General features: G+C 40.5%; 2 protein-coding genes across 6 annotated transcripts in view; one reads left to right on the top strand and one right to left on the bottom strand.

Moving 5' to 3' along the window:
* ntrk2b (neurotrophic tyrosine kinase, receptor, type 2b) overlaps positions 1-21,991 on the bottom strand; it is a 25,099-nt gene extending 3,108 nt beyond the window's left edge. The window contains exons 1-15 of the mRNA XM_063478300.1: positions 21,386-21,991; positions 18,367-18,441; positions 18,213-18,284; positions 18,040-18,108; positions 17,806-17,957; positions 17,498-17,634; positions 16,053-16,185; positions 15,283-15,602; positions 14,885-14,938; positions 14,617-14,716; positions 11,456-11,644; positions 10,820-10,950; positions 10,525-10,697; positions 7,958-8,198; positions 2,602-2,760 (exon numbers count right to left, since the gene is read on the bottom strand). Coding sequence (XP_063334370.1) covers positions 2,602-2,760; positions 7,958-8,198; positions 10,525-10,697; positions 10,820-10,950; positions 11,456-11,644; positions 14,617-14,716; positions 14,885-14,938; positions 15,283-15,602; positions 16,053-16,185; positions 17,498-17,634; positions 17,806-17,957; positions 18,040-18,108; positions 18,213-18,284; positions 18,367-18,441; positions 21,386-21,582 — 2,202 coding nt within the window. The 5' untranslated portion in view covers positions 21,583-21,991. The remainder of the gene's footprint in view (positions 1-2,601; positions 2,761-7,957; positions 8,199-10,524; positions 10,698-10,819; positions 10,951-11,455; positions 11,645-14,616; positions 14,717-14,884; positions 14,939-15,282; positions 15,603-16,052; positions 16,186-17,497; positions 17,635-17,805; positions 17,958-18,039; positions 18,109-18,212; positions 18,285-18,366; positions 18,442-21,385) is intronic.
* Positions 19,707-26,695, top strand: part of hnrpkl (heterogeneous nuclear ribonucleoprotein K, like) — a 20,999-nt gene continuing 14,010 nt past the window's right edge. Inside the window, exons 1-2 of one of the 5 annotated variants that reach the window (XM_063478297.1) lie at positions 19,707-19,790; positions 26,003-26,119. In XM_063478297.1, the coding sequence (XP_063334367.1) occupies positions 26,054-26,119 (66 nt within the window). In that variant the 5' untranslated portion in view covers positions 19,707-19,790; positions 26,003-26,053. Of the gene's footprint in view, positions 19,791-24,668; positions 24,785-25,047; positions 25,070-26,002; positions 26,120-26,695 lie in introns of those variants that run through there. The other 4 variants (XM_063478298.1, XM_063478294.1, XM_063478295.1 and 1 more) reach the window with 4 other exon arrangements.

The raw sequence follows: 26,695 nt of genomic DNA, 5'->3' as shown, positions 1-26,695 counted from the left end.
TAAAAAAAGAATGCTGTTCATGAGCAAATAGTCTTTGTAATTCCAAAGACTTACATTTTAGGAGAGCTCCCACAATATGTGCCGGAAAAGGAAGATGCTTTTACATTTTCTCATTCAGTGTATTGTATGTCATCCCAAGGGCAGGCCATTCATCAAGATTTTTCTTTGGTTTTATTTCTTAACACAAATATTATTAATTTCCCCCATCTGAAAGGAAACTATTCTGTTTACCGGAATAGTGCACAGTATCTTAAGCATCTTTGTTCTGTGCTTCCATGAAGTTCTGAGGATTTTAAAACCAAAATGTTCAACAGTAAAGGGTTGCCAACCTTCAGTAAGATTTCATTAGTCATTTCCTATAATGCAGCTAGCTGTGCCATGTCATATTCTGATACAAATGTTAGCTGTTATGGGGTTCTGACTTCAAAAAGGGTTCATGTCAACTGAGACATGGGACACCAGAGTGCTGCACTGAAGTCTGGAGTCTGTCATCATTTCTTCCAGTTTGGAACCAGAGTTTCTCGTAATTTTTTAAAAGGTGTTGTGAGCAGTGTGTTCTTAAGAAATCTGGGGAAATTGGACAATTGGAGGGCAGAAGATAAAGTGTCACTCCTAACAAACTATCTACAGCAGATAAAAAGTATTTCAAAGTTGTGTCCTTAAAAAATAGGAAAAGAAAATCTAGTGAAGACCTGGAAAGAGTTTGATTGTCAACATCTTCATTTTTCAGCATGCTATTGATCCCCAAAACACTACCAATGCAGTAAAAGCATACTTGGATAGAAAAGCACACAATGGAGCACTATCAGTCATGGATTGGCCTCCACAGTGCCGGACCTCAACGTTATTCAAGCAGTGTGGGATCAGCTTGACAGAGAACAGAACAAATGGTAGCCAACATCCAAAGAAGAGCTCTGAATTTTGAATTTGGTTCTCACACGACATGCTTTGATACAACTCCTCTAGAGGCAGGACTGTTTTCAGTCATACTGTTTTACAGTGTTTTTATATCATCAGTGTTATTCATCATGAACTGTAAACTGTGTTAAAGCAAGGTTATATCAGTTAAGGGTTATCAAAGTGTGCCACTATGGCCCTCATGTTTTTAGCAATGTGCAGCCCGACTGAATAAAGTAAAAGAAACTGTGCTGTATATTTCAATCAAACACAGTTCAAATCATGCTAAATTACAGCTGTGCAGAGTTGTTATTTGCTGGTGTATCCACTTTAAAATAAAGATAATGTGAGGGAATGTAACAGTCGCCTCACTGATGATTCAAAATGAACCACCATCGCTTAAACTGACTTATATCAATCTGTCTCTTTGTCCCAGTATTTTGAGTTTTGTTCTGGACTCCATATTTATTTCTTTTAAAGTATAAGATAATTTATGTTCTAGTTCCCGAATATGTTATTTTCTAGTGCCTCTGAGTTCTTAAAATCTAGTTTTAGGATGTTAATTACCCTTTTGTTTCCAGTCTGTGTCCTTTGTCTCTGTGTTCGTTTACCTTCGCTCTACCCAGTCAGGTCCTCATGTCTTTTTGGTCTCTGTCTTCATGGCTGTCTGTGTTCCCTGTCTTGTCTAGTTAATACATTTGTCGTCGTGGTCCCTGTGTTTTTTCCCTTTCTGTTCTCGTGTCCATCTCTCTGTGTTTTTTGTCCTTTTGTCTCGCCAGTCTGTCATGTCTCCTTGTCTGTTTATCCCAGTGTCAAGTCTCAGTGTATGTGTTACTTCCTGTTTTATTTTGAGTCCACTATCTTGTGTGCCTGATGTTAAGTTTTGCTTCCTTTGTCTTGTTTGCTTTGATTATGTTAAACTGTGTTCCCATCTACTCCCTCTACTCTACTTCCTTTAACCACCCTCCTGTGTATGTATTGTCTACCCTCTCCCTCTGTTCTTCATCGTGTCCTCTCTCGTGGTGTTTACAGCATCTGTCGGTGTGTTCCCGGTCAGCTTAGTTTTTGTATATGGCTTCTGTTTTTCTTGCCTTTTTACCAGCAATAAAGCTGTGATATCGAGTTTTATATCTGTCTGCTGAGTCCTGCATTCTGGTTCCACACCCTGCCTGCCAGCAGCAAAACCAAGCAAACTCCAGACAGACCATTTAGTCCACCAGAGGGATGATGGGAATTAAGGTGCACGACTACAGCCTACATTCATTAAATTACTAGACCATAATGTCAGTCTGGGCTTCCAAGACGTGTCGGTCAGGAATTTAATGCTTTGCTTGTGGTGCTAAAGACGCTTTCAGTCAGCTTACTGTTTAATAAATAAATGACTAGTTTTGGAATGATTTTGTTTATTGGTCTTCACCACTGTACAGGCTCCGCACTGGCACTCTGCCATCAAAACTTATGAGAAGCATGCTATGAATGAATTCTTACACAGCTCAGATTACTTTCATTAATGGAATACTTCTTTTACTCCACCAAGTAATTCTTAAGTATTGAAATAATTGATTAGGTAGGCATTGTGCTAGAATAGGAATAAAAATATGCTGACACTAACATTTATTCACAGTCTCTGACTTTTTCTGCCACAGTGCTTATATGGAGACCAATGTATGTGAAGTGTAGGGTTAGGTTGGAACACTGTCTGACCTCATTGTTAGAGAGCTGGTACCATGGCTGCTTGCCGTAGGTGAAGATCTCCCACAGCACCACACCGAGGCTCCACACGTCACTCTCTGTGGTGAACCGCCGGTACATGATGCTCTCCGGGGGCATCCAGCGGATGGGCAGCATCGTATGACCGCCCACCTGCACAAAAAACGACACAACAGCATTCATGAGAAACCAACACTGCAGGATCTGCTAAAGAGTTCAAAGCTGCTGAACATACTGACTTTATTGTTGTTTACTGTTGTTATAATAATGGGGGACTGTCAATAGATGTCAGTGATCGTGAAAAAAACACATCGTTGTAGACTTTGTAGTCTTGCTATGGTACAATAGTTTGTTGTAATCCATTTATAATACATGATCATGTTTAATAGAAACACCAAGCTGCAACCAATCATTCTGCAAGAACAGCCCTGCATTAAATCCCAAATTCAGGAAGGTTAAAATATTCACAATATATATGCAAATCATAAAAAGTGCTTAAAAAACACTGATGTCTGATAGCTTAAAAAGCCAACACAGGTCTTAAACCCCTTTAAAGCCTGAACCATGAAACCAGAACATGTTTAATGTTTATTGAACCTTCTAACAACTTTATTAAAAAATGAATTAAATACTAATTTACATATATAAGTTTAATTTTTAATCATCACACTGATGATATACAAGTCTCAAAAGCTCCAAAAAACTCATGCATCACATATGATGCACTAGACATCACTTGGTTAAGGTTAATGTGTATGATTTTTTTCTTGTCTGCTATTTATGATGATGAAAACGATTCTTTGTGTCAAATTAACAAAGATTATCCGGCAAATCCTCACTGCAATATTAACTTACACAAACCTTAAATAACCCCAAATAAATATTTGAACCATAAATTAAATAGCACCACTTTCGAGACATGTCGTTCATTCACCCATTTTCTGGTGCACATCCAGGTCTAGCTTGCTCAAGTGAAGCACATAAACAAAATGATCAGGATTTGCTAGTAGGTCTGCTGTTAAGATCATTTTCATGATCAAACGGCAAACTTGTCAGAAGCTGGAAGCCTCAAACATTTGGTCTCTGTGAATGAATAACAAATAATCAATAATTGAATGACGTGCAAATCAGAGTCATTAACATGGAAGAAAATCTAGATGGGGAAACAAAAGATTATTCAAGAGTTCTTTAGTTGAATGCTTTTGTAGCTCCAAGCCTTCTAACTGGTGCAGTTCATATACTGGTACGCTCACGGGGATTATATCGGCGCGTCTGAAACTGTGGGTTGCCAAACTGGTCGGGCATGAAACAATGCACAGGAAGTATGGAGTTCCAGATGAAAACTGTACTGGGATTGCTGTGAAATAAACTAGCAAGAGTTTATTAGCTCTATTCTGTTGATCATGTTTTTGTTGTTGTTGTTTCGAAGGTGGGTGTGCATGAAAACAAACAGAACCACCACATTCATAATTTAGTGTTGCATATAATAAGCTTACTGATTAGCACTAAACACAATAAGTAATAATAATGGTAGTAGTACTAGAAATGATACTAAATTCATATTAAAATTTATATATATCAATGGGGATGTGGCGTACAACACTAGAGGCCAACTCCAAGCCCATAGCACAAGTCACCATCAAGTGCGGGATCTACCAAGGAGATGCTCTGTCCCCACTGCTGTTCTGCATAGGCCTGAACCCCCTCAGTGAGATCATTAACAAGACTGGCTACAGATACCGACTACGAAAAGGAGCGGTTGTCAGCCACCTCCTGTACATGGATGACATCAAGCTGTATGCCAAGAGTGAACGAGACATCGATTCACTGATACACACTACCAGGCTATACAGCAATGACATCGGGATGTCATTCGGACTGGAGAAGTGTAGTCGGATGGTAACAAAGAGAAGGAAGGTAGTCAGAACTGAGGGGATCGAACTACCAGAAGGCAACATTGCAGACATAGAGGACAGTTACAAGTACCTGGGGATCAGAACTGAGGGGATCGAACTACCAGAAGGCAACATTGCAGACATAGAGGACAGTTACAAGTACCTGGGGATCCCGCAGGCGAATGGGAACCATGAAGAGGCCGCTAGAAAAGCTGCAACCACCAAGTACCTGCAGAGGGTCAGGCAAGTCCTGAGGAGTCAGCTGAACGGTAAGAACAAGATCCGGGCTATCAACACCTACGCCCTGCCCGTGATCAGGTACCCTGCTGGGGTAATAGGCTGGCCAAAGGAGGAGATAGAAGCCACTGACATAAAGACAAGAAAGCTCCTTACCATGCATGGAGGGTTTCACCCCAAGTCCAGCACCCTGAGGCTGTACGCTAAGCGGAAGGAAGGGGGCCGAGGACTGGTGAGTGTCAGCACCACAGTCCAGGATGAGACAACAAACATCCAAGAATACATTGGGAAGATGGCCCCAACTGACCGAGTGCTCAGTGAATACCTCATGCAGCAGAAACCCAAGAAAGAGGAGGGAGACGAGGAACCATCATGGAAGGACAGGCCCCTGCACGGTATGTACCACCGGCAGATAGAGGAGGTGGCTGATATCCAGAAATCCTACCAGTGGCTGGACAAAGCTGGACTGAAAGACAGCACAGAGGCACTAATCATGGCAGCACAAGAACAAGCTCTGAGTACAAGATCCATAGAGGCTGGGGTCTATCACACCAGGCAAGACCCCAGGTGCAGGCTGTGTAAAGATGCCCCAGAGACAATCCAGCACATAACAGCAGGGTGCAAGATGCTAGCAGGCAAGGCATACATGGAACGCCATAACCAAGTGGCCGGCATAGTGTACAGGAACATCTGTGCCGAGTATAACCTGGAAGTCCCGAGGTCAAAATGGGAGATGCCCCCAAGGGTGATGGAGAATGACCGAGCTAAGATCCTGTGGGACTTCCAGATACAGACGGACAAAATGGTGGTGGCTAACCAACCGGACATAGTGGTGGTAGACAAACAGAAGAAGACGGCCGTAGTGATCGATGTAGCGGTTCCGAATGACAGCAATATCAGGAAGAAGGAACACGAGAAGCTGGAGAAATACCAAGGGCTCAGAGAAGAGCTCGAGAGGATGTGGAGGGTGAAGGTAACGGTGGTCCCCGTGGTAATCGGAGCACTAGGTGCAGTGACTCCCAAGCTAGGCGAGTGGCTCCAGCAGATCCCGGGAACAACATCGGAGATCTCTGTCCAGAAGAGCGCAGTCCTGGGAACAGCTAAGATACTGCGCAGGACCCTCAAGCTCCCAGGCCTCTGGTAGAGGACCCGAGCTTGAAGGATAAACCGCCCGCAGGGGCGAGATGGGTGTTTTATATATATATATATATATATATATATATATATATATATATATATATATATATATATATATACATAACTAGGGATGGGTACCGGTATCCGGTGCCATGATGGCACTGGTTCTGACATAAACGGTAGTAACCAGACCGAAAAGCAGGGCACATTTCGGTGCTTTATTTCGGTGCTTTTTTTTTTCTTCCTGAGATGTGATACACTTTAGATTCTAGCCAATCATTTTACATTTCCAAAGATAGTAGGCGGGCCCAGGTACGTACGTTCTTTTAGAGCAGCGCTACAGATTAAAAATGCCCAAGGCAAAGCGGTCAAAAGTCTGGCTGTACTTCACAGCAAAAGATGCAAACCCAGCAGCCTGCAACAAGTGCTTTAAGCTGATACTGTGATACTGTGCAAAGGAGGTAACACCTTGAATCTGATGAAACACCTGGCGACGCATAGCGTTTTTTTAAAAGCCGAGAAATGCACCGTATTTGATAGCTTGCTGCGAGACCTCACACCGAGCACATCTACTGCGGGTGTGGTGCCTGTTATCGGACCCGGAGTTAGAAACAACCCCCAAGAACCCGAAGAGTAGAGTCCTGGCCCCTAGCCCTCCCAGTGTAGCAGAAATGATGACGGATGATGATGATGGCAGCAGCAGCCGTTCTTCTCTGCGTGAGTAGCTTAATGTTGTTCGTGTGTAATTTACGTTGAGTAGGCTAACCACGTTATTACATTAATGCATGTAAGGTGAACTAGCAAACACCGTTGTAGTTACATGCGGCTGTCTTCTTGTTTGATGGCAGATACTCCCTTCACTCTGGCCAAAAAGGCTAAAATGACCAAAGAAAAAGTGGAAAACAGTTAAACATGAGAGGTTTTTGGACAAAGTTTGTGTTTTTTCCATTGTTTAAGCACTGCTTCCAGCCAAGAGTGATAATATATATGCCCTGTAACTGCAGAAAAGGCTAACATTGTTATCTTTTTACAAAAAAACCAGCTGAACATGAGAGGTTCTTGGACCAATTTTGTGTTCTCCACTCTTTAAGCACCGGTTTGAGCACCGTTTAAGCACCGGCACCGTTTCAAAAGTACCGGTTTGGTACTGGTATCGGATAAAACCTAAACGATACCCATCCCTATACATAACAAATCATGTGACTAATCCTACCTAAGAAGAAGGACGAGAGAAGAAGGAAGGCAGTTCTAAAGGTCAAAGGAAATACAGCCCAGTACTAGAAATATGTATTGCTGGATTAAGTGTCTGGTTACATTTGACAATTTGATGATCTGTTTCTGTTAGCTTATTTGGCTAATTTATGTGGCATTGGGAGATTAATTTGGTGAACCACGCAGACATCCTTTTCCATTGTTTTTAATCTGTTTTAATGTAGTCTGTCAACCACCAATCCAACTGTGGGGCACAAATATATAATTCTAGTAAACTTTCAAAGGTTTCACTCATGTCTGTGGCTTCACTCATGTGAAAATAATTAGTGTGATTGAAGGTAACACTTGCTCTAAGTGCATGTGTAACGGGACTGACTTCTGACTTCCAAAGTAAGCAAGTGAAACAGGATCCTGGTGCCGTTCGCTTTGCTAATGTGTTTGATAACGGGATTTGGTGGGAACCCCTCTTAAAGGGGATCTTATTAGATGCAGGAAAATGCATCTTGGAATTGATTTACAGTAAGAGTCTTCACATTTCTGACTTCACTTTGGGCAGCAGAGGGCACTGTGGGATTCACGCTGGCATGTGAGACACAATGAAGGAATAAAATACATGTATCAACTCAGTGTTTGAGTTGATACATGTTAACATGATAGTTTTGTTTCTTTGACCTGCATTGTTTTTTATACAGATTAGAGAATTTGCATTTAAACTGCAATAAAAAAAAGATACAATGATCATCATTCTTGCAGCTGCACAGTTTTTTAAGAGCAAACCTGGAATTAAATTTGATCAGTTCCATATTTTTTGTGTATAATGAGGCAAAGTGAAGTAAGGGAAGAAAGGGGAAAATATCTAAAATCCTTACTCTGTAGTAGTCTGAGCTGTAAACATCTCTGGACATGCCAAAGTCTCCTATCTTGACCAGCAGGTTTTCTCCTACCAGGCAGTTCCTTGTTGCCAAGTCTCTGTGGACAAAGTGCTGGGAGGCCAGGTAGACCATGCCAGCAGCAATCTGTTGGGCAATGTGCAGCATCTGGGACTGAGTGAGCTCCACCAGGATGCTGTGTTGACCGTCTGCCATGAGCACTGCATCGGGACCGTGGGACCTGCACCCAGTAACCGTTGCATAGTTTAGAAAATAATGCAGCAGCATGAACCATTCTGTCACTACTGTAATACATGAATGTGATATTAGCAATCAAGTAAGTAATTAACAAAACATTAACCTGAAATTATTTAACATTTTTCTCACCAAGTAAAAGAATACAAAAAAATTTACAATACAAAATTTGTTCTAGCCTCCCAGTCTTGATCATAATGTGATGTTTCTATTAGCTGTATTTTTCTTTGGGTTCTAGACTGTAGACTGCAAATAGCACAAGCAGTGCATTACCTTGGTCTGTGAAAATATACTGTAATAGAGTCTCAGTATTTTCTTGCATTTTGGGAAAAAATATTCAAGAAAGTGATTATTTTATTGATCACTGATATAGTGATTAGTCTCACACTCGTACTCAGTAAATTCAGTACAATCACACAGTGTGTGTTATAATATTGACCGGACTGGAAAATGAAGACGTAAAATTGACATTACCGTGTTGAGCTTTTTTTGTTACATTTGATTTAAAAAAAAAAAATATTTATCAAAGTTAGAAGCTACAAAATAAACATACAGGTAAGAGAGAATTATTTGAAACTGTTACAATAGGCCTAGGCTGCTGATGGCATCCCATGACGCATTATACGCAAATTTGGATTTGACTATTAGTTTTTATCAATCTCTGACTCTCTGTCTGACTCAATGTAGTTTTTTATCCTGTCTTCATCCCCTCACCCCCAACTGGTCACAGCAGATGGCTGCCCTTCCCTGAGCCTGGTTCTGGTGGAGGTTTTTTCCTGTTAAAACTGAGTTTTTCCTTCCCACTGTCGCCAAGTGCTTCCTCGAATGGGGTCAATTAATTGCTGGGGATTTTTCTGTATTATTTTATGGTCTCAAATTTACAATATAAAGTGCCTTGAAGCGACTCCTGTTGTGATTTGGTGCTATATAAATGCATTTTAATTGGATTGTTTCTTGTTACAAACTCGTCCCTTCGTTTTCATGTTACTTTATTCCTTTTGATTTCTAGTCCCCAGTCACTTTATTATTTCCATACAGCATATACAGCCGCTTGTTAATGTAAATACTTAATCAGCCAATCACATGGCAATAATTTGTTACATTTAGGCATATAGACGTAGACGTTATAACCAAAGTACACAGAAGAGCATCTCAATAAGTGTAATTCTGAGATGGACTACAGCAGCAGAAGACCACATTGGGTGCCACTCCTGTCAGATAAAAACAGGAAACTAATGCTTCATGTGGGCTCACCCAAAATTAGATAATAGAAATTTGGAAAAGCGTTGCCTGGTCTGATGAATCCATTTCCAAATGGTAGGGTCTGAATTTGGTGTAAACAACATGTAAAGCTTCGATTCATCCTGCTTTTATACCAGCAGTTCCAGCCACTGATGGCGATGGAGTGGTGTGGTGAATGTTTTCTAGACACGCATGGACTCTTCAGTATCAATTTATTTATAATTTAAATGCCACATCCTACTCCATCCCTTTACGACCACAGTGTACCCATCTTCTGTTGGCTGCATTTAGCAGGTTAATGTGCCATATCATAAAGCTCAAATCATCTCAAACTGACTTCTTGAACAGAACAAAGAGTTCATGTAAGCCTACTCAAACGGCCTTCACAGTCACCAGATCTGATTCCATCATGCATCATGGATCAGCAGCAACTGTGTGATGCTATCATGTCAATATGGACAGAAATCCCTGAGAAATGTTTCCAGCACCTTGATGAACCTGTGCCATGAAGGATTAAGGCAGTTCTGACGGTAAATGACCTGTTCTTACACAGCACTTTCTACTCTAACTCAGCACTCAAAGCAGTTGTTGCTACAAGCTTCATTCACCCAGTCACACACCTTCAAACAAGCACCTTGTCTAAAATTTTCACACACAAATTCATAGAGAAAAATTCAGGGACCACTATCTTGCCCAAGGAATCTTTCACATACAGATTGGAGTAGCTGGGGATTGAACCTGTGACTTTTACATTGGTATATAACCAGCTCTACCTCCTCCACAGCCAAGGCTGAGACACAACAGTGAGAAACAACAGAAAGGGGATCTAACCCAGTCCTATCAATGTGCACTTTATTGATGTGCTTTTATTCTTTTTGTATTATACAATATTTGGGGTTTTTTTTTTAGCACGTGTTATTTTTAATTATTTCTTTTCACTACATTTGTTTTATGTTGTTATCAGCCTGTCAGTCCTTACACAAACCATTTGACATTCACTGATCTGCATGAGAGGTACCACGAGTAACTGATTAGTAACAGATACCAGTAGAAGATCTAAAGAAGCTTACCTGAGGAACTTGTTGAGGTCCCCGTGTTTCATATATTCAAACACCATGATTAGTGGGTCGCTCTCTACGCACACTCCGTAGAAGGTGACGATGTGCTCGTGCTGCAGGTTGGTGAGGAGCTCAGCCTCTCTGTAGAAGTCTGCTCTGCCGCTCTCACTGGCCTCTTTCAGTGTCTGAAACAGGACAGGGACAAAGACGAGAGGCAAACGGTGAGAAGGATTATCTGCAGGAACGTACATCTAATCACTAGGATTTACTGACTGACTGTCAAGTTCATTGATCGTTTGATCTGTACCTTGACTGCCACGTGGATCTTCTCCTGGTCTGGTGTCAGGTTGTAGCATTCAGCGAGAAAGACCTTCCCAAAGGCTCCTTCTCCCAGCTCCCGCTTCAGCACAATGTTGTGTCGCTTGATGTGCTGGACAACTTTAATGCAGAAGAAGTCAAATCACCCTCAAGGTTATGTGCACATTGGGAATTTAAGTGGACATTTTTGGTGCACACAGAACATTTGTCTTGACTAATCTCACAACAGACAAGCATGCGTCTTCAGACTGCATAATTTATGTGATGACAATTCAAAAACTGAAAGATATTTAAATTAACATGACAGAAAACATATATTTAGCAAATTGCACAAGTTAAAAAAGGACTTAAATACTTATCTAAACTATCTGTTTTTACAATTCAATACTTTGTGTAGATTCATAAAGTATAAAATATAAAACTGCTGAGTTAAGCCCTTTGTCCGAGCTTGTGTTCCTGCACATCTCCTGTGGTCCAACTATCCAGCCGGTCTAAGGAACTGGAGTCACTATCACAGTGCAGCAGGATGCCAAAAATAAATATGGCGCCTAGCAGCAATCCCTGCATGGATTTATCAGAAAAGGCCCAGGTTACCCGGCGTTTGTCGAACGAGGCAGTAACTCACACGTGTTGGATTTCAGCATGCTGCCGGAGTTACGGAAGTACTGGGGGTTCTCGATGACAGGAATCTTTGTCATTCCAATGATCACTGCGTCTGGACCCATCTCTGAGGATGACGGGGTGTTGTTGCCATTGGAGACGTGATGGAGAGGGCTGGCAGAATCATCGTCATTACTGATAACTGAGGAGGAGCCTAGAGAGCCACAGAGGAGGTGGAGAAGGAGGAGAAGAGAAAGACAGCGCAAAGAAGAAGACGAAGAAGAGTAAAGCTGTTAGCCATAAAGGAAGGGGAGTAAAAGCAGAGATGCAGGGTGAAAAGAGATTGACAGAGGGATCACAGGTTATATGAAGTATGTCAGATTACAGATTATAGACAGGTTTACTGAACAATGTAAAAGGATGAGCTCAGGCCAAAGCAGAGCTCACTAATTCCTGTGGTAATTTCCATATTCACACAGTAGGAACAGCACAGGGCCAACGCTACCGCTTACTTTCAAACCCCTGAGATGTCATTTACAAAAGGGACATAATAACTAGATTCATATTTTATGATATAGGTGTAAGGAGATATTAGGACATTCTAATGTTTCATTAACATTAAGTGAGAACAAATGCTTATAATGCTTAATAACACACTGAATGGTTTCTGTGTATGTGTTATACACTGTTATTGAAGGTTCATGAGCTGTTTATGCATCACTTATGAATATTAACAAGATGTTGAAATTGCTGAAAAAAGTCATACTAAATAGTTAGATTTTTTTTAAGTGTTTTAGATTATGCACCATGCTGCTTAGCACAAAGACTGGAAACTGTGGCTGCATGACACCAGATTTTACTGGATAGTTAGCTGCCAGCTGTAACATCATTTTAGTGGTGATAAGTACAATAAATAATAAACAAACGAGGAAAAGGAAATTCAACAAATGTAAAAGCAAAAAACAAAACAAAGTGTACTAGAACAAACACACGAAATCTGACAAATTATTCAAATCTGAAATCTGGTATAGCAAATCTGCTTGAGTATGATGAGAGAAAACTGACTACATGAAAGAATATTATCATGCCATAACAGGTGATCAGAGCTAATGGTAGTAAGAAAATGATATAAATAAATACATACATGAAAAAAAGAGCTTGCAGTCAGTATATGGAGGGAGACTGGGATGCTTAGGATGATTACAGTTAAGGCATGCAAGATTTTAGTTGCATGTCTTAACTGGCATTAGGTGACAGAATTGAATTAAAATGTTTTTCTTGCCTGCATAATCGTTTATTTGGTTATATCATTTGGTCCACAAGTAGTCAAATGATGACACTTTTAAAAATAATTTTGCCTAAGTAAGCACCAAAGTGGAAATCAAATAATTGCTATGTGATTAAAGTGCAGACTTTCAGCTTTAATTCGATGGGTTTTTAAAAAAAAAAAAAAAGCATCACTTTAACTGTTTAGCTAAAGTCTATTTCAGGAATTACAGAATTACAGATAGTCCTCCCAGTTTCAGCAGCTCAAAAGTGATTGGACAATTGAGTTATAAGCAGTTTCATAGGCATTTGATGTCTGTTCCCTTATTATTATTTTGTGATAAATGAAGGAGATAAAACATCTGGAGTGGATGCATTTAGTAGCTGTTCACTAGAACTCTGAATATGAAGTCCCAAGAGATGTCTATTCAAGCGAAAGAGGCTATCATTAGCCATCTCAACAATCTGGTGCATTCTTAAAAGGAAGGAATTGACTGGCCAGCAACACCAAAAAGCCCTGAAAGACCACGGAAGATGACTAAAGTGGATCGTTTCAAAGTTATTTCCTTTGTTAAAAAACTCCTTCACAATGACTAACAAGTCAAAAACACTCTTGGGTAGGTTTGGAAAAAATTTACCATCAAGAGAAGGCTTCATGAATGGAAATGCAGTGGTTTTACAACAAGGTGCAAACCACTGGTTACATTCAAGAACAGGAAAGGCAAATTAAACTTTGCCAGAAAACATCTAAAATAAAAACTTCTGGGAAAAAAGTTTTGGATACATGGAACCAAGATTAACTTGTACCAGAACTATGAGTCAAAGCATACTGCTTTTTCTATCAAACATAGTACAGATAATGCTATAGCATGGGCAAGTATGGCCACCAGTACAACTGACTCACTGGTGTTTAGTCATGATGAGACTGCTGATAGAGGCAGCAGGATGAATTGTGATGTTTACAGGGCTATACTCTCTGCTCAGATTCAGACAAATGCTGCAAAACTGATAAAGTGCAAAGTGCAAATGGATAATGACCTAAAGGATAGTGCAAAAGAAACCTAAGAGTTTCTCAAGGCAAAGAAATCAGATATCCTATAATGGCTGAGTGAGTCATCTGATCTCAACCCAATAGAGCACGCTTTCTAGTTACTGAAGACAAATCTGAACACAGAGAGACCCTCAAACAAGCAGCAACTGAAAGTGGCTGCATTAAAGGCCCGGCGGAGCATCACAAGGGAGGAAACACAGGATTTGGTTACATCCATGGGTTCTAGACTTCAGGCAGTCTGACTACAAAGCATTAAAAACAATCCTTATATTTAAAATGATCTTAGTTTGTTCAGTTCATTTTGAGCTTCTGAAAACTGGAGACTCTATACTTTAATGCTTTATTAGAAGGCGTTGGATTACAGGTGAGATGTTACACTTCAATCACATAACCCCTAACCCCCCCCCCCCCCCCCCAAAAAAAACTACCATTGTCCAAATAGTTATAGACCTTCAGAGGGAAGCACGTGATGTTAAAACTTGTGTTCTAGTATCTATTATATGTTTTAAAGGGACCTTTAAGGTATCTTTCTATACACATATATTCGGATAAAAGATGTATTGTGCCACTGACATATTGAAAAGCTGTTTCTGTGTTTTAGCAAATGTCAGGGTGGCCAATATGGGGTTTCTTGTATTTCAGGGATAGTTCAACTCCAAGCAGCCTGGAGTGGACTGTCTGCGACCTGGAGCTGAGGATAACGTTTGCGTGATATTTATTTGCAGTGATGGCCAGGGTTTCCGGGATAAACTGCCGGTTGTAGCTTCACGTCTAGCAAACACACATGATATTGTTTAACTCAGGGTAAGGAAGCACAAATGTATATCTTGAATTATCAGCTTAGTTGTTTTTTTAGAAAATGTTTGCACCTTTAATGCCAAACTTGGAGTTTCTTCCGTATTTCAGTATGATCACCATCAGAACACAACCGATCAGGGCAACGCCAGCAATTCCCACAACTACATACACCTAGGAAGGAAAAAACTAAGATGGAGTCATGAGGCGATAACAGGAGCTGCTTTTTTTTTAAAAAAGAATTGAAATAAACAAGAAAATATATATTGTGTATTTTAAGGGTTTACAAGAAGAGGTAGGTACCACTGCTTTAGATGGAGCGGGCTGATTAGGGTCACTTACAGCAACACTGTCATCCGGTGGAGTGTCTGTAGGATCTGAAAAAAAACCATGGGTCTGAACATTTTAAACCAATAACATCTAGTGAGTGAAAGCATGCCAAAATGCTGACTGTTAGGTTCATGCAAATTTGAGAGTTGAAACACCCACCGTCTGGGCAGAAGACGGAGGCACAGGCAACGGCAGGAAAGAGACAGGAACATTATCAGAGTTCATTTTAAATTTGCACTCAATCATCATCATGCTAACAAGTACAACATTTGTCCGGATAAGCCAAATCAATACTTACAATACTCGAGGTCTTCTGTAGAAAAGAAAAGAAATGAAAAAAAAAAAGCATGTCAGCAGCCATAATAATCAGAAACGAGCTGACTTCAATAAACGGACTCGTGTGAAAAGACAGAATACTGACCCGTATGGTTGATGTTAGGCGGGTGGAGAAACTGGGCAGAGATGTTCTTCTCATCCCTGCCATACTTATTCTCTGCGACCAGCTTGTACTCTCCGTTGTGAATGTGGGTGGGGTTGACCAGCTGCAGGCAGCCGTGTTGCTGGTTCTCTGTGGTCACGTGGATCATGGTGCGGATGTAGTCCTGTTCCTGGAGAGGCTTGTTATTGTGGTACCACCTTAGCTCCGGCTTGGGGTTCCCCGTTACTGTGAAGGGGATGCACCAGTGGTGGTCCCGCTCTGGAGACAGGAGTGTCAGGATGGTGGGGGCAACTGACACAGAGGCAACAGTAGAGGAAGAGTAATCACAAGATGATAGGAAATAAACACAAGGAGGGAAGCCAATAGGTAAAACAACATCTGAGGGATTTTGAGTAAGTGACAAAAAGTATGGGAAGGGAAGGGGGACTGATCACACAACATCTGAGCACTGACGAGATGAAAACACGGAGAAAGAGGAGGAGGGTGGAACTAAACAAGCAGAGGTGTATGGCAAGGCATGAGGAGCTTCACAGGAGGAAGAGTTATGGACAGGAAACATGGAGAGTCAATAAGGTTTGCCAAGAGACACTAATGATAACAAAATGAGGAGCCTTCTGCTTCCAGTGGAAAAACAACATCTCGAAGAAGGCATTTAAAAGTTCATCACATTAAATTACACAAATTAAACTTAGCAACGCAAATATAATTTCTAGAGATGTGTGCCATGGTTAAAGTCCTTACAAAGAATATTGAGCTGAAGGCTGGCCTCGGTCTGACCGACCATGTTCTCAGCACTGCATACGATCGCCCTGCCGTTATCATCAGGAGACAGGCCTGACAGGGTGAGGATGCTCTCTGTATCCATAGGTTCAATCTGTAAACACATTATTAATTTTTTCATTATGTTTCCTGTATACAGAAAATTGTCTTGATCTTATGAAACCGACTACTATTAGTTGACTGTACAATACAGGCTCAAATGGCTATGAGACACAGACACCAGAGTAGTTAGCAAAGTAGCCAGGGAGTTTTAAAGAGTTACTTAAAAGTTCAAGTACCTAAAAGGAATGAAGACACTTATACTGGATAAAGATAAACATTTGAAATTGTATAAACAAATGCTGAAAATTATTATGGACCAGTACTTAGCAAACTAAAATCAATGTGAGATGATAATTGAACTAGTAGCTAGAAGTGGCTAACAGCTAGCTAAAAGAAGCACAGAGAACATATGAACGGGAAAGTAAGTAAAAGCAGTTGATACACATTTTAAATAGCACAAGGTAGAAAAGCAGTGTAAATTAGCTAAAAGTGGCTAATAAATTAAAATAAAAAAGACAACTTTTCTAATTGTTATTACAAAAAGCTGATGTAAGAATAGCAAAACAATTAGCTAAAAGCATCAGCTAAAATATTTACAAGTACTCAATACAGACTTAACCAGAAACAAGCCAGTTCAACAGTATTAATATCCAATTTTATATATTTAAAATTATTCATTCAAAGCTTGAAATCTCATGTTGACAACTTCACAACTCGGAATTTATCTAAAGATGCCCTTTAAACGTCTACAAACACAGTCACAAACTTATATATATATATATATATTTTTTTTTTTCTTTTTCCAACATTAGTGATGTGTTTCGCATTGCTTTCAGGAAGCTGTTTCAAATTAGAAACTAGTCTCAGACCAGTCTAGTCCATGTCCTCATAGTCATTTAAAAATAGTAGTTGTTAAAATCGTCCCGTTTGTTGGAAATACTGTTCACGTGGATAAAGATAAATTAAATATATACATTTAAAAACAGCAGGTCACTTAAAATTTTCAATGCCCATGTTTGTAATAATCAAGGAATACCATGTGTTTTGAAACACTGAAGCACTAAAGAACATAAGCTAATTAAGTTTGGCAACAGAAGCTTTTTAGTTAGTTAGAAAGTGGCATTTAATCAACTTCTTCTTATCTATATATTTGATTTTCCCATGAAAACAACTAAATTAAATGTGATTATTTTATATTATTATTATTATTATTAATAATAATAATAATAATAACAATTTACATGTTATTTTACATAACTTTTTAAAAGTATAAAATATCATCAAAGTAAAGCTCTTCGAGACTCCGTAAAGGTGGAGCCGTGCCAAAGGTTTAAAAATGAAAACAGAAAGGTAGATCACCTTACCTCATAGTGGGTCCAGAGCTCATCAAGGTTCCACACAATCTCGGGAGCAGGGGAGCCTGAGGCACTGCAAATAGCTTTGACATTACTCCCCTCCATCTGAGTCACATTTCTGGGGGTGACCTCTACCGTGGGAACCACTGTGAGAAAGCATGCAAACCATAAAAGTAAAAGGAAACTCGATCAGATTATTTCCCTTTAAACTTTCTTTCTGTCTTTGTTTCAGTCCCTTACTGTGCATCCACTCATTCAAACATTCGATATCAATCAGTCTACTCAGATTTGCTTATTGTGGGATGGTTTCACTTTACCACAGTCTGGCGGCCGGAAGGTAGCAAAGTCCTGCGCCACTCCTCTGTCATCTGTGCATGTCAGCTCTGGACTGTCTGTTTCTTCCTGGAGTCTTAGCTTGATCCACAAGTTCTCACAAACACAATCCAGAGGATTCCCAGACAGAAGTAGCCTAGTAAGAAAATAGAGTGCACGTGACACTACATAGAAAAGACATAGATACACTGATAGTTTTGTGCGTATGCGTCACTTACGGATATGTAATGTTAAAGTTCTGAAATGTTCTCCATGACAGTGTTGACAAGTTATTGTCTCTGAGATTTCTGAGAGGAGAGAAAAAAACCAACCAAACAGAAAATGTTCAACTACGCATTCTTACATGTTTAATAATGAAATAACTGGAGAGGCTCTGTAAAATTCTTCTTACACATATTGAAGTCTTGTATTGTTAAAAAATGCGTCCGGTGATATAGATGTCAGTCTTGTCTTTGTGACCGTTCTGTTGGAAGTTAAATTGTAGTTACTTGAACTTTAACTCCACTTTTAACCATAAAAAACACAACACTGAATGTTCTACTTACAGGTTTCTTAGGTTTATGTAGTGCCTCAGACTGCTGTCACTCAAGTCAAACAGTCTGTTTTGATTAGCAATGTATCTGTGGAAAAACAAGATAAAAGGGAAAGCTTGGTATGGTGCAGGTTTTTAGTCAAACTATTCACACAAAAAATGCCAAATATTAAGTCAAAAGTGTGATTTAAACTGGAATTGAGATGCAGGTCTAATTAACTCTCCAAAAACTCAAGTGTTGAATGGGAAATGTGTGTATTTTATAAAACTAATAACTTTGACTAAAACTCATTTTGTTGTTTTGCAAGTCAACAAGGTAAAATTGTACGGCTCCCAAGTTAAGCTAGCTATTTTACTCAAGGAGTCTTGTCTCTAGTGCATTTGTGAGTATAACATTAATACAACAGCGTGTACTGACTGTGTGAAGTGACATGTTTACCTTGTTTACCAAAAACAATGTTTGTTTTTTTTAAACAACTTTGTGGACTAATAACTGCAATAAACTGTTTTTGTTTTAAAATAGCACCTCTAGGAAAAAAAAGCTTAACGTGGGGGCTATGGCTGGGTATGTCACCAATAATAATAATAATAATAATAATAATAATAATAATAATAATAATAATAATAAGTTGTAGGGAAATTAGCTTGATAAGAATGAATGAATTGGAGTTATTAACTCTAACCAGGTAAAACACTGTCCAGGGACAGTCTAACAGCTTAATCTGGGTCCTGAGCCACGATCAGACTGGGTGTGTCAGTATTTGGCTGGAGGTTGATAAGCAGGAGACCTTACAGCTGCTGATATATAAAGAAACTCAAAGTTGCAGACAGAACGATGGTGCCTTTATATGTGAAGTTTTGGAATCAAATTCAAAGTTGCAACTGAGCAATCGCAGATGTGTCTACGTGCACAATGAAAAGTTATTTTTATTTATGCTGAAGCATGTAATTGTATTTTGGAGTAAGCAGGTTTCTGTTTGGAAAGGAGGCATGTCTGTGAGATAATTAGTGCAGAGAAAGAGAAACACTATTATGTTTCTTTGCTCTGCAGCGAGATTTAACTAAGTTTTGTGATTTGAGGAAAGTTTTTTTAAAGGTTTGTCTTTTTTCCTTTGTCTAGTCCTTTGCTAATGTAAAGCGTCATCACATGCCCACGCTGTTAAATTAATTATCATGCCAAAAGATGGCTTTTTTCCAGCGTTTGGGAGGTTTAGTTATCCGGACAGCGCCTATGCTGAGAGGTTTCAGTTTAGCTGAGAAGGTGCTTTCAGACATTGATATCCTTAGGAGTGTGATTTTTTTCCATATCTAAATTTTTAGTTTTTTTTTGTTTTTTGTTTTTTTAGCTAAGGTCCATGTTGGGAACAGTAGGTCCTCGTGGTGAAACTGTGAACAGATGAAGCTTTACCCATCTCACTGTTCCTGAATCTGCTTCTGGTAAGAGGCACTACTACGGTCCACCTCTTGTCTCTCTATGGTCATAAAATGCCTACTTTCATGTCTTCTGGGTTTTGTGCTCTGCTTCAACAGCGTAATTTGGGGAGACTGAGAAAGTGGTGGTATTTTTGTTTTATAGATTTTCTTCAGGATGCCGCTTTTACATTCCTACACAGCACTAACACGAGATTTGAAATATCTAACAAATGAGACTTTTGGAGAACACGGTCAAAACTTGAAATTGTTTTTCTGAATTTGTAGCAAGTAACTACATATTTTATAGAGTTTTTAAGGGCTTGATTGTAGAATGAAAAACATTTATGAATTATTTTGAGGTAGAATGATTGTCCTGTTTTAACTAGTATTTCGTTAAAGCTTCAAATGATCTGAAAAAAAACAACAAAAAAAAAAACAACAACAACAACTTGTGAGTGTTGCTAACTACTGATGGGTTTGAGACTGACTGCTGGTTGCTTCATGTGTTAGTAGGAAACATTTTGTTTACATGAGGATTGGAGGATGCCCTAAAACTACAAAATGTATCTAAAGAGCCAGTGGTGCCTTCGAAGTGACACCTTAAAGTATCACTAACAGGAATTTTTAAATTCATGGTTGATTTTCAGAAGGTGCCCGGCCTGATGTCCTTCACTGATGTTGTACACACTGCCTTAAAGAAATCTGGAACAATTGCATTCTTTACAAAGTGAAGAACATTTAAAAAAAAACAAAAAACATATAGGCACCTGAAAGACTTTTCTTTTTATCTGCAAAGTAAAAACGCGAATAAACACGTTGACCCCAAGTAAACTACATTCACGGTAAACTGATGTGACGCCTATTCAGCCTGCCTGCCTCCGAAAACTCACTCAGTCTCCCCTTTGCTCCGCTGGGTGCCATGCAGTGGTGTACTTGTGCGGGGTTGTAACAGGTAAGCTTCAACACAGACCTACACACTGACGCAGATGAGGCTCTACACAACTGTGGGTAGCCTATTGGCAGCTGTACACAACTGATGCGATCTCATGTGTAATGTGCCAACAGCATGAAGTATTCAGGCTGCTTCACACCGCCGCCCAAAAACCGAGTGAGCACCTCGGAGGCTCCGTTAGGCCTGAAAATTTACTCCATCACTACCACTGGAGCTGTTTTGTAAAGGAAAACACCGACTAATCCAAATAAGCCTGACGCACAACCTCGCCACCATAACGCGCTCGCGCACGCGAGCAACTGCCTCTGTCTCACACACACACATGCGCGCGCGCGTAAAAGCACACGCACGCACACATATACGAGGCTACATGATCTGACATTGGTTATAAGAATAAAATAAATTCTGTGTCGGGAAAAGCGCTAAACATGGATCTCTACTGATGTTTAATCCACAAGGAGATTCCAAACCTCCATTAATAACGCCGTTGATCTTATTCTCACCCTTATTGTTATTATAATTATTGTTGTTATTATTAATATTTTTATTAAAATACCAGCCCCAACTATTTGATATTCCAGCGACCTACAGATTCCAGGGAAGCTCTTTACGCATTGCTTCCTAATGAGTTAATAAGCTGTCGGTGCGATCGTTTTCATACACTTACATCTCAGTGATGTTTTCCATGTCATCTAACGTGAGGACAGGGAAATCCTCGATCCCTGGTACAGAATCAATACAAACAATTCTTGAGATGCTGCAAGTGCAGGATGCGGGGCAAGCATCGCTAAATCTCCACAGCCCCATCAAAACCAAAAACAATCCGACACGAGCCATGCCATATTCCCCCGCGCTGGAGTCCATCGCAGGTCCAATGGTATCCCACGAATCCCCCAAACAGAATCAGCTCAAATTGAATTATTAAGATTTCCTCCCTCGCCGCCTTTTTTCGGCCAAGTTAATCCTTTCGACTCCGCAGGGGGAGAAAAAAAGACTACGCTGTCGGCGAGGAATGCGCAGAGCTCACGGTTTAATATCAAGATGCCATGGACTGGCCTTCTCGTCTCCGCAGAGCTGGTATCACACTACTGCATATCGATGCCGTGAAGCAAGGTGTCAAGTGGTCCGTCCTGGTGCTGCTGCCGCTGCTGCCTCACTCCCCTATCGGGGGCCACAGGACTGCTCGCCACTGCCTTGTAAAACAAATATGAGGTGTTCCAGATGTTTAGAGATCAATAGGCAGGGCCCCCACGAGCGGTTTGTCATGTGTGTGTGTATGTATGTGTGTGTGTGTATGTGTGTGTGGTGATGTGGGGGGGGGGGGGGGGGGGGACTGCACAGTGGAGTAAGGATGCGTGGTGATGCTGCGTGTGTAGGGAGGAAGGCTACCTGCATCCGTCTATCGATTATCGCCGAGGACGAGCGCATCTCACCCTGCCATCACTGGGACGGGGCTTATAGGAGTGGGGGGTGGGAAACGTGATTGCGATTGTGCCCTGAAAATGTCATTTTTGTCATTTTTTAAAAATAGGATCGTCAGAAATTCGTATTTAAATGGTGCAACAAACACCTAAAACGTCAGCTTCTGCACATTTCGAGTCAAGTGCCCAGCTGTGGGGCAAATCACCCCGTCTGCGATGGCCACAACAACAATATGGATGTAAACTCTTGTGTTGTGGTTACTCTGAAGCCATGCATTGGATGAAAGCTTTTTTTTTTTTTCACACCAACACTGTTGTAGGCTACGGTTGGCCATTAGGCCTGGTGTGACGTAAGGTTGACGCACAAGACGGGGTGCATCTATGAAAAATAATTACCTATACTATGTCCGCAAGCTTCAAATAGGTCTCACTCCAATCACTGATCAGTGCACGATATAGGCGTCAAGAACTCCATCTATTTATTTCTTGCCCAGTAAACTTTGTTTGGCAATAAATAAACTAAATAACAATAATAGTAGTAGTAATAATAATAATACAACCAACTTTCAGCAGACTGTTGCATGTTTTAGTAGGAGTTTAAGACATTTTTGTGGGTGGGTGTTAAAGTATTTGTCAATAAGCATTTCGGGGCTGAACTGCAAATATGTTGCTCTGACGTTGATGCACGAATGCGTGATCATTTTTCTTTATAAATTAATTGTAACATATTGCTTTTCCCCGTATACGTCCCAAAGTGTGCCAGTTCCATGCCAGATGTGGTCTCTGTTCAATATTTATTTATTGTTTGGTTTTTCGGTAATTGCTATCCAGTGCCAAAACATCAAGCTGGTCATATGTTTTCAAAATAAATAAATAGATCATGTTTACCACCGGATTCCTGTATTTCCACTCACGACGAGGAGGCAGCCAGGACACATGATCTGTGACACAGCCTGGATGGTTAGTGTCGCTATGGTGACTTGCTCTTTACAAATAGCGCGGACAATGTCAAGTGTCGCTATGGTTGCAGATGAAAATATGTACGCAGGCTTTTTTTTTAAGAGAAACATCAAGAACTGAATTATATCTGTCTCCATGGCAACCTCAGAGTATAGGAGAGAGAAGAGAGAGCTCTTTATTTTGCAATAGATCCTTGCATATATATCTGAAGAAGCATAACAACACTTTGAGAAAAGGTGTGGGGGGTGATTGATGGAGGAAATATGGGCATGATTCAGGGCTTCTGATTTGCAATACATGCATGGAAGCCAGCTGGTGGCTCTGGATTAATAATATCTGATCGTGATCTTGTCGGGGGGGGGATCACTTTAAAATGCAATAGAATACAGATTGTGGAATGTGCCATTTCTTTTATTGTGAAAATGGGGAATATCTATAAATAATCTATAAAAATGTATATCAGTTTCCCCAACTCTGCTTGTTGGTGTTCTTAGCTGGAAGTATCGCTTCTTCGAGGCAGTTTAACTTCTGGAATATGAGCATGAACAAGCAGGAAAAAGAGAAGCTCATCCGCAAACGAGTCCTTGTTCATATGGTGTCAGTTCTGAAACATCCAAGTCCACGATAAGAGCAAGTCACTTTGAACCAATAATTAGAATCAATCTCCAACCCATCTTTCATTTCACGTCATGTCCATAATCACTAATCAAAACCACTTAAAAAGTTCGCCCTAAGATATGATACCAAAAAAACTCCAATCCAAAACCAAAAACTTTTTCCTCTTGGAGTTTTTACTCCTACCCCCAGCTTTGCCGTTGAAAAATGTTCCCATAGGTTTAAATTCAGGAACCTCTGAGTGCCATGTGTCACTCTTTCTCTAATAGTGCCTCTGTTCGAAGCCTGTTGCACTAATGCAGCTCTGGCACTGCTGATATAAATCCTGGAATATCCACTTGCTCTCTTTATATAGGCCTCACTCGCACAATAGTTTGATTTCAAACACAACAAATGTGATTTCTTTCAGGTGGCTTCCTACATCTTCCACCAGAAAATGCTAACAAATATTTTCACAGTCCATAATACTCTCTCTCACTTATGTTTCTTTGCCAGCATTGTGACGTGTAATTACGTCTTCTAAATTCAGGGTGTAATTTAACAAGCAGCATAAATGTAGATACAGCAGAGCAAAGGAAATGCGAAACAAATGTTTTTAAGGAGTGGTTAGTAACATGATGTTTTCAAATTTCTTTTTTTTTCTTTTTTGAATTAACCACACAACCTATGCTGTTTGTCCGATCTTTTTAAAGAATGGTTAAGCTACTCACACTGTTTAAAATAAATATGTAAATGTTTAATCGCACTAAATTTCCACCTTTCCTATCTTATTTCTTATTGAAGTTCATATGAAGCAAGTTTTATTATCCAGGCAGTCTGAATTCAGGACCAGAAATTCCCAAAATATTTAGAGGAGGGTGTCTGATACATTGTCCCATTACGGGTACAAAGTTTCCTTTCGGCGAATCTAACGTGCCTTAGCCCCGCCCGCCGGTGTTGACTTGGAGCCACCGGGAGAGGGTAGACGAATCGAGCTCATCCACAGCGTGTGTTTCCGTGCTGAAAACGTTTCAAGGCGAGGCGACCGCTGAACGCTGAGGACCGCAGTGAACGTAGTTTTTTAGCCCCAGGTTTGTTTTTCTGTTTGTTGTACATTTCATAGCTCGGCTTGTAATGTGGCGTCATTCGATCTGTTCGCAAGCTGTCGGCGATTAAACAAGACTTGACGGCTGACATTAGCAGGATAGCCGCGTAGCTCTGCTGTTATTTGCGGTTTTGTACAGTCGCAACGTGGACAGTGGAGCTGATAGGCACGCCTCGTAAAACACACCAACTGGCTAGCTTTGCAGCGCTGTTAGCTTGGGAGCGCAATGTCAGTACCGTTAACAGATAGCTAACTTATTCGCAGGCATCAGGTGATAAACACATTTTCTTTCGGGAGCAGTTTCCCTAATGTCCAGTCACCTCGGGTAGCTGTTTTGAATTTTATTTTTGATGAAAACAAAGGGGAGAAAAAAGACTCGATATTAGCCATTTGTTGGACCTTTCTCAAACGGCTAATGTGCTCTGGATGACATTAGCGCACATACGTGTTTGTGTTTTCTGGACTCTCCTCTTTAACCGTTAGGTGTCTGTGGCGGCTCTTGGTGGTTAAAACGGGTGCTGTTAATCCCTGAGCTATGTGGGCGTTGACTGGCACTCCTTTTAAGTTTAGCAAGGCCTGCAGAGGTCCAGACAGCATGTACAGTACTTGGCTAGCAACAGTAGGCAGCGCATGTAGGTGGGCTGCGTTTGTACAGTACAGTGCATGCAGGCCAGCAACACTCAGGAGCTACGACACTTTCACATGTCCAATCCTAGATTATTATCTTTGTGATGAAGTACTGCGGGATGCTGCCTGAGCAAATACATACATGCTTATGAATTTCGTGTGCTGCACGTAGCTTAGTCATGTGTTGTTGCAGACAACTATCAAGAATAAATCCCCCAAATTCTTTGGTGGCAGCATCTATTTTGTGAGGATTTTCTGCTTCATCTCATCTTTTGATTGTGGTGGTATAATTCCACAGCTCAGTTTATAGGCACACTGGCTGTGGGTACATTCAGTGGTCACTTTATATTGCAGGCTACACAGTTAGCCAATTGCAGATACGATTGATTAATTCACGTACTTAGAAAAATACATGCTATATTTGTAGTGGCTGACTGATACTTTTTAAGTAATGACTGTGATAGGTCAATGTCTGCTGATAATATTGGCCAACTCCTTCAGATTATTTGATCAGGTGTGCCCCTGCATGTACTGTATGCCGTTTGACTGATTGTATCATTTGATCCCCTCCGTTTAGCAGATCCAGGGAGAGGAACCTGTTTGTTTTTCCCGCTGCAGGTGAAAGACAATGGAGGTGAAAGGCAAACAGCAGGACGAAGACATCTCATTCAGCAACACTGACACTAATGGTAAGGTCCCACACAGGTTTATGTTGATGAGTTAAGCAATTCATTAGAGTAATGTAAAGATGTAAATGAGGTCCTGCTTTTAAAAATAAGCTAAGCCTGTCTGTCATGTCATCCGGCATGAAGTACAGTCTGCAGATACAAATGGTAATTAGTTTGTTTAAGGAAAGGAGAGAGGTAGGGGAAAAGAAACTGGCTTATGCTTCATAGCATGTGCACATGTCAGATGGTTGAGGGATTCTCCTGTCCAGCATACTGCTGTTCTGTGGGCCCTGAGCAGATCTGTCCCATGTTTTAATCCAGGAAGGGTACACGGTGGTGCTGGACTTCTTCCAGGATACAGTTGGCCGCTAAATGAAACCTGTTCTTTGGGTGGAACATGGCGTAGACTTAGCTCCTGACGTGTAGTTATATTTTTGTCACTTTTTCTAAGCTTTAGCCGGTAATGTTAATTTGGTTCTTTCCCCCAATTTTTTTTCCCTAACGGTAAGGCAACTCAGTCCTAAATTGTTTGTGTTGTTTGGTGTTATAGAATACTATGGTAACAATGTCTTTGAAGAACGACAACAGTGTGTTTTTTATGT

This window comes from Pelmatolapia mariae, linkage group LG7 (genome assembly GCF_036321145.2).
Source record: "Pelmatolapia mariae isolate MD_Pm_ZW linkage group LG7, Pm_UMD_F_2, whole genome shotgun sequence".
Lineage (NCBI taxonomy): Eukaryota > Metazoa > Chordata > Actinopteri > Cichliformes > Cichlidae > Pelmatolapia > Pelmatolapia mariae.
The sequence above is the reverse complement of the archived record's forward strand: the minus strand, read 5'-3'. Positions and strand labels throughout refer to the sequence as shown.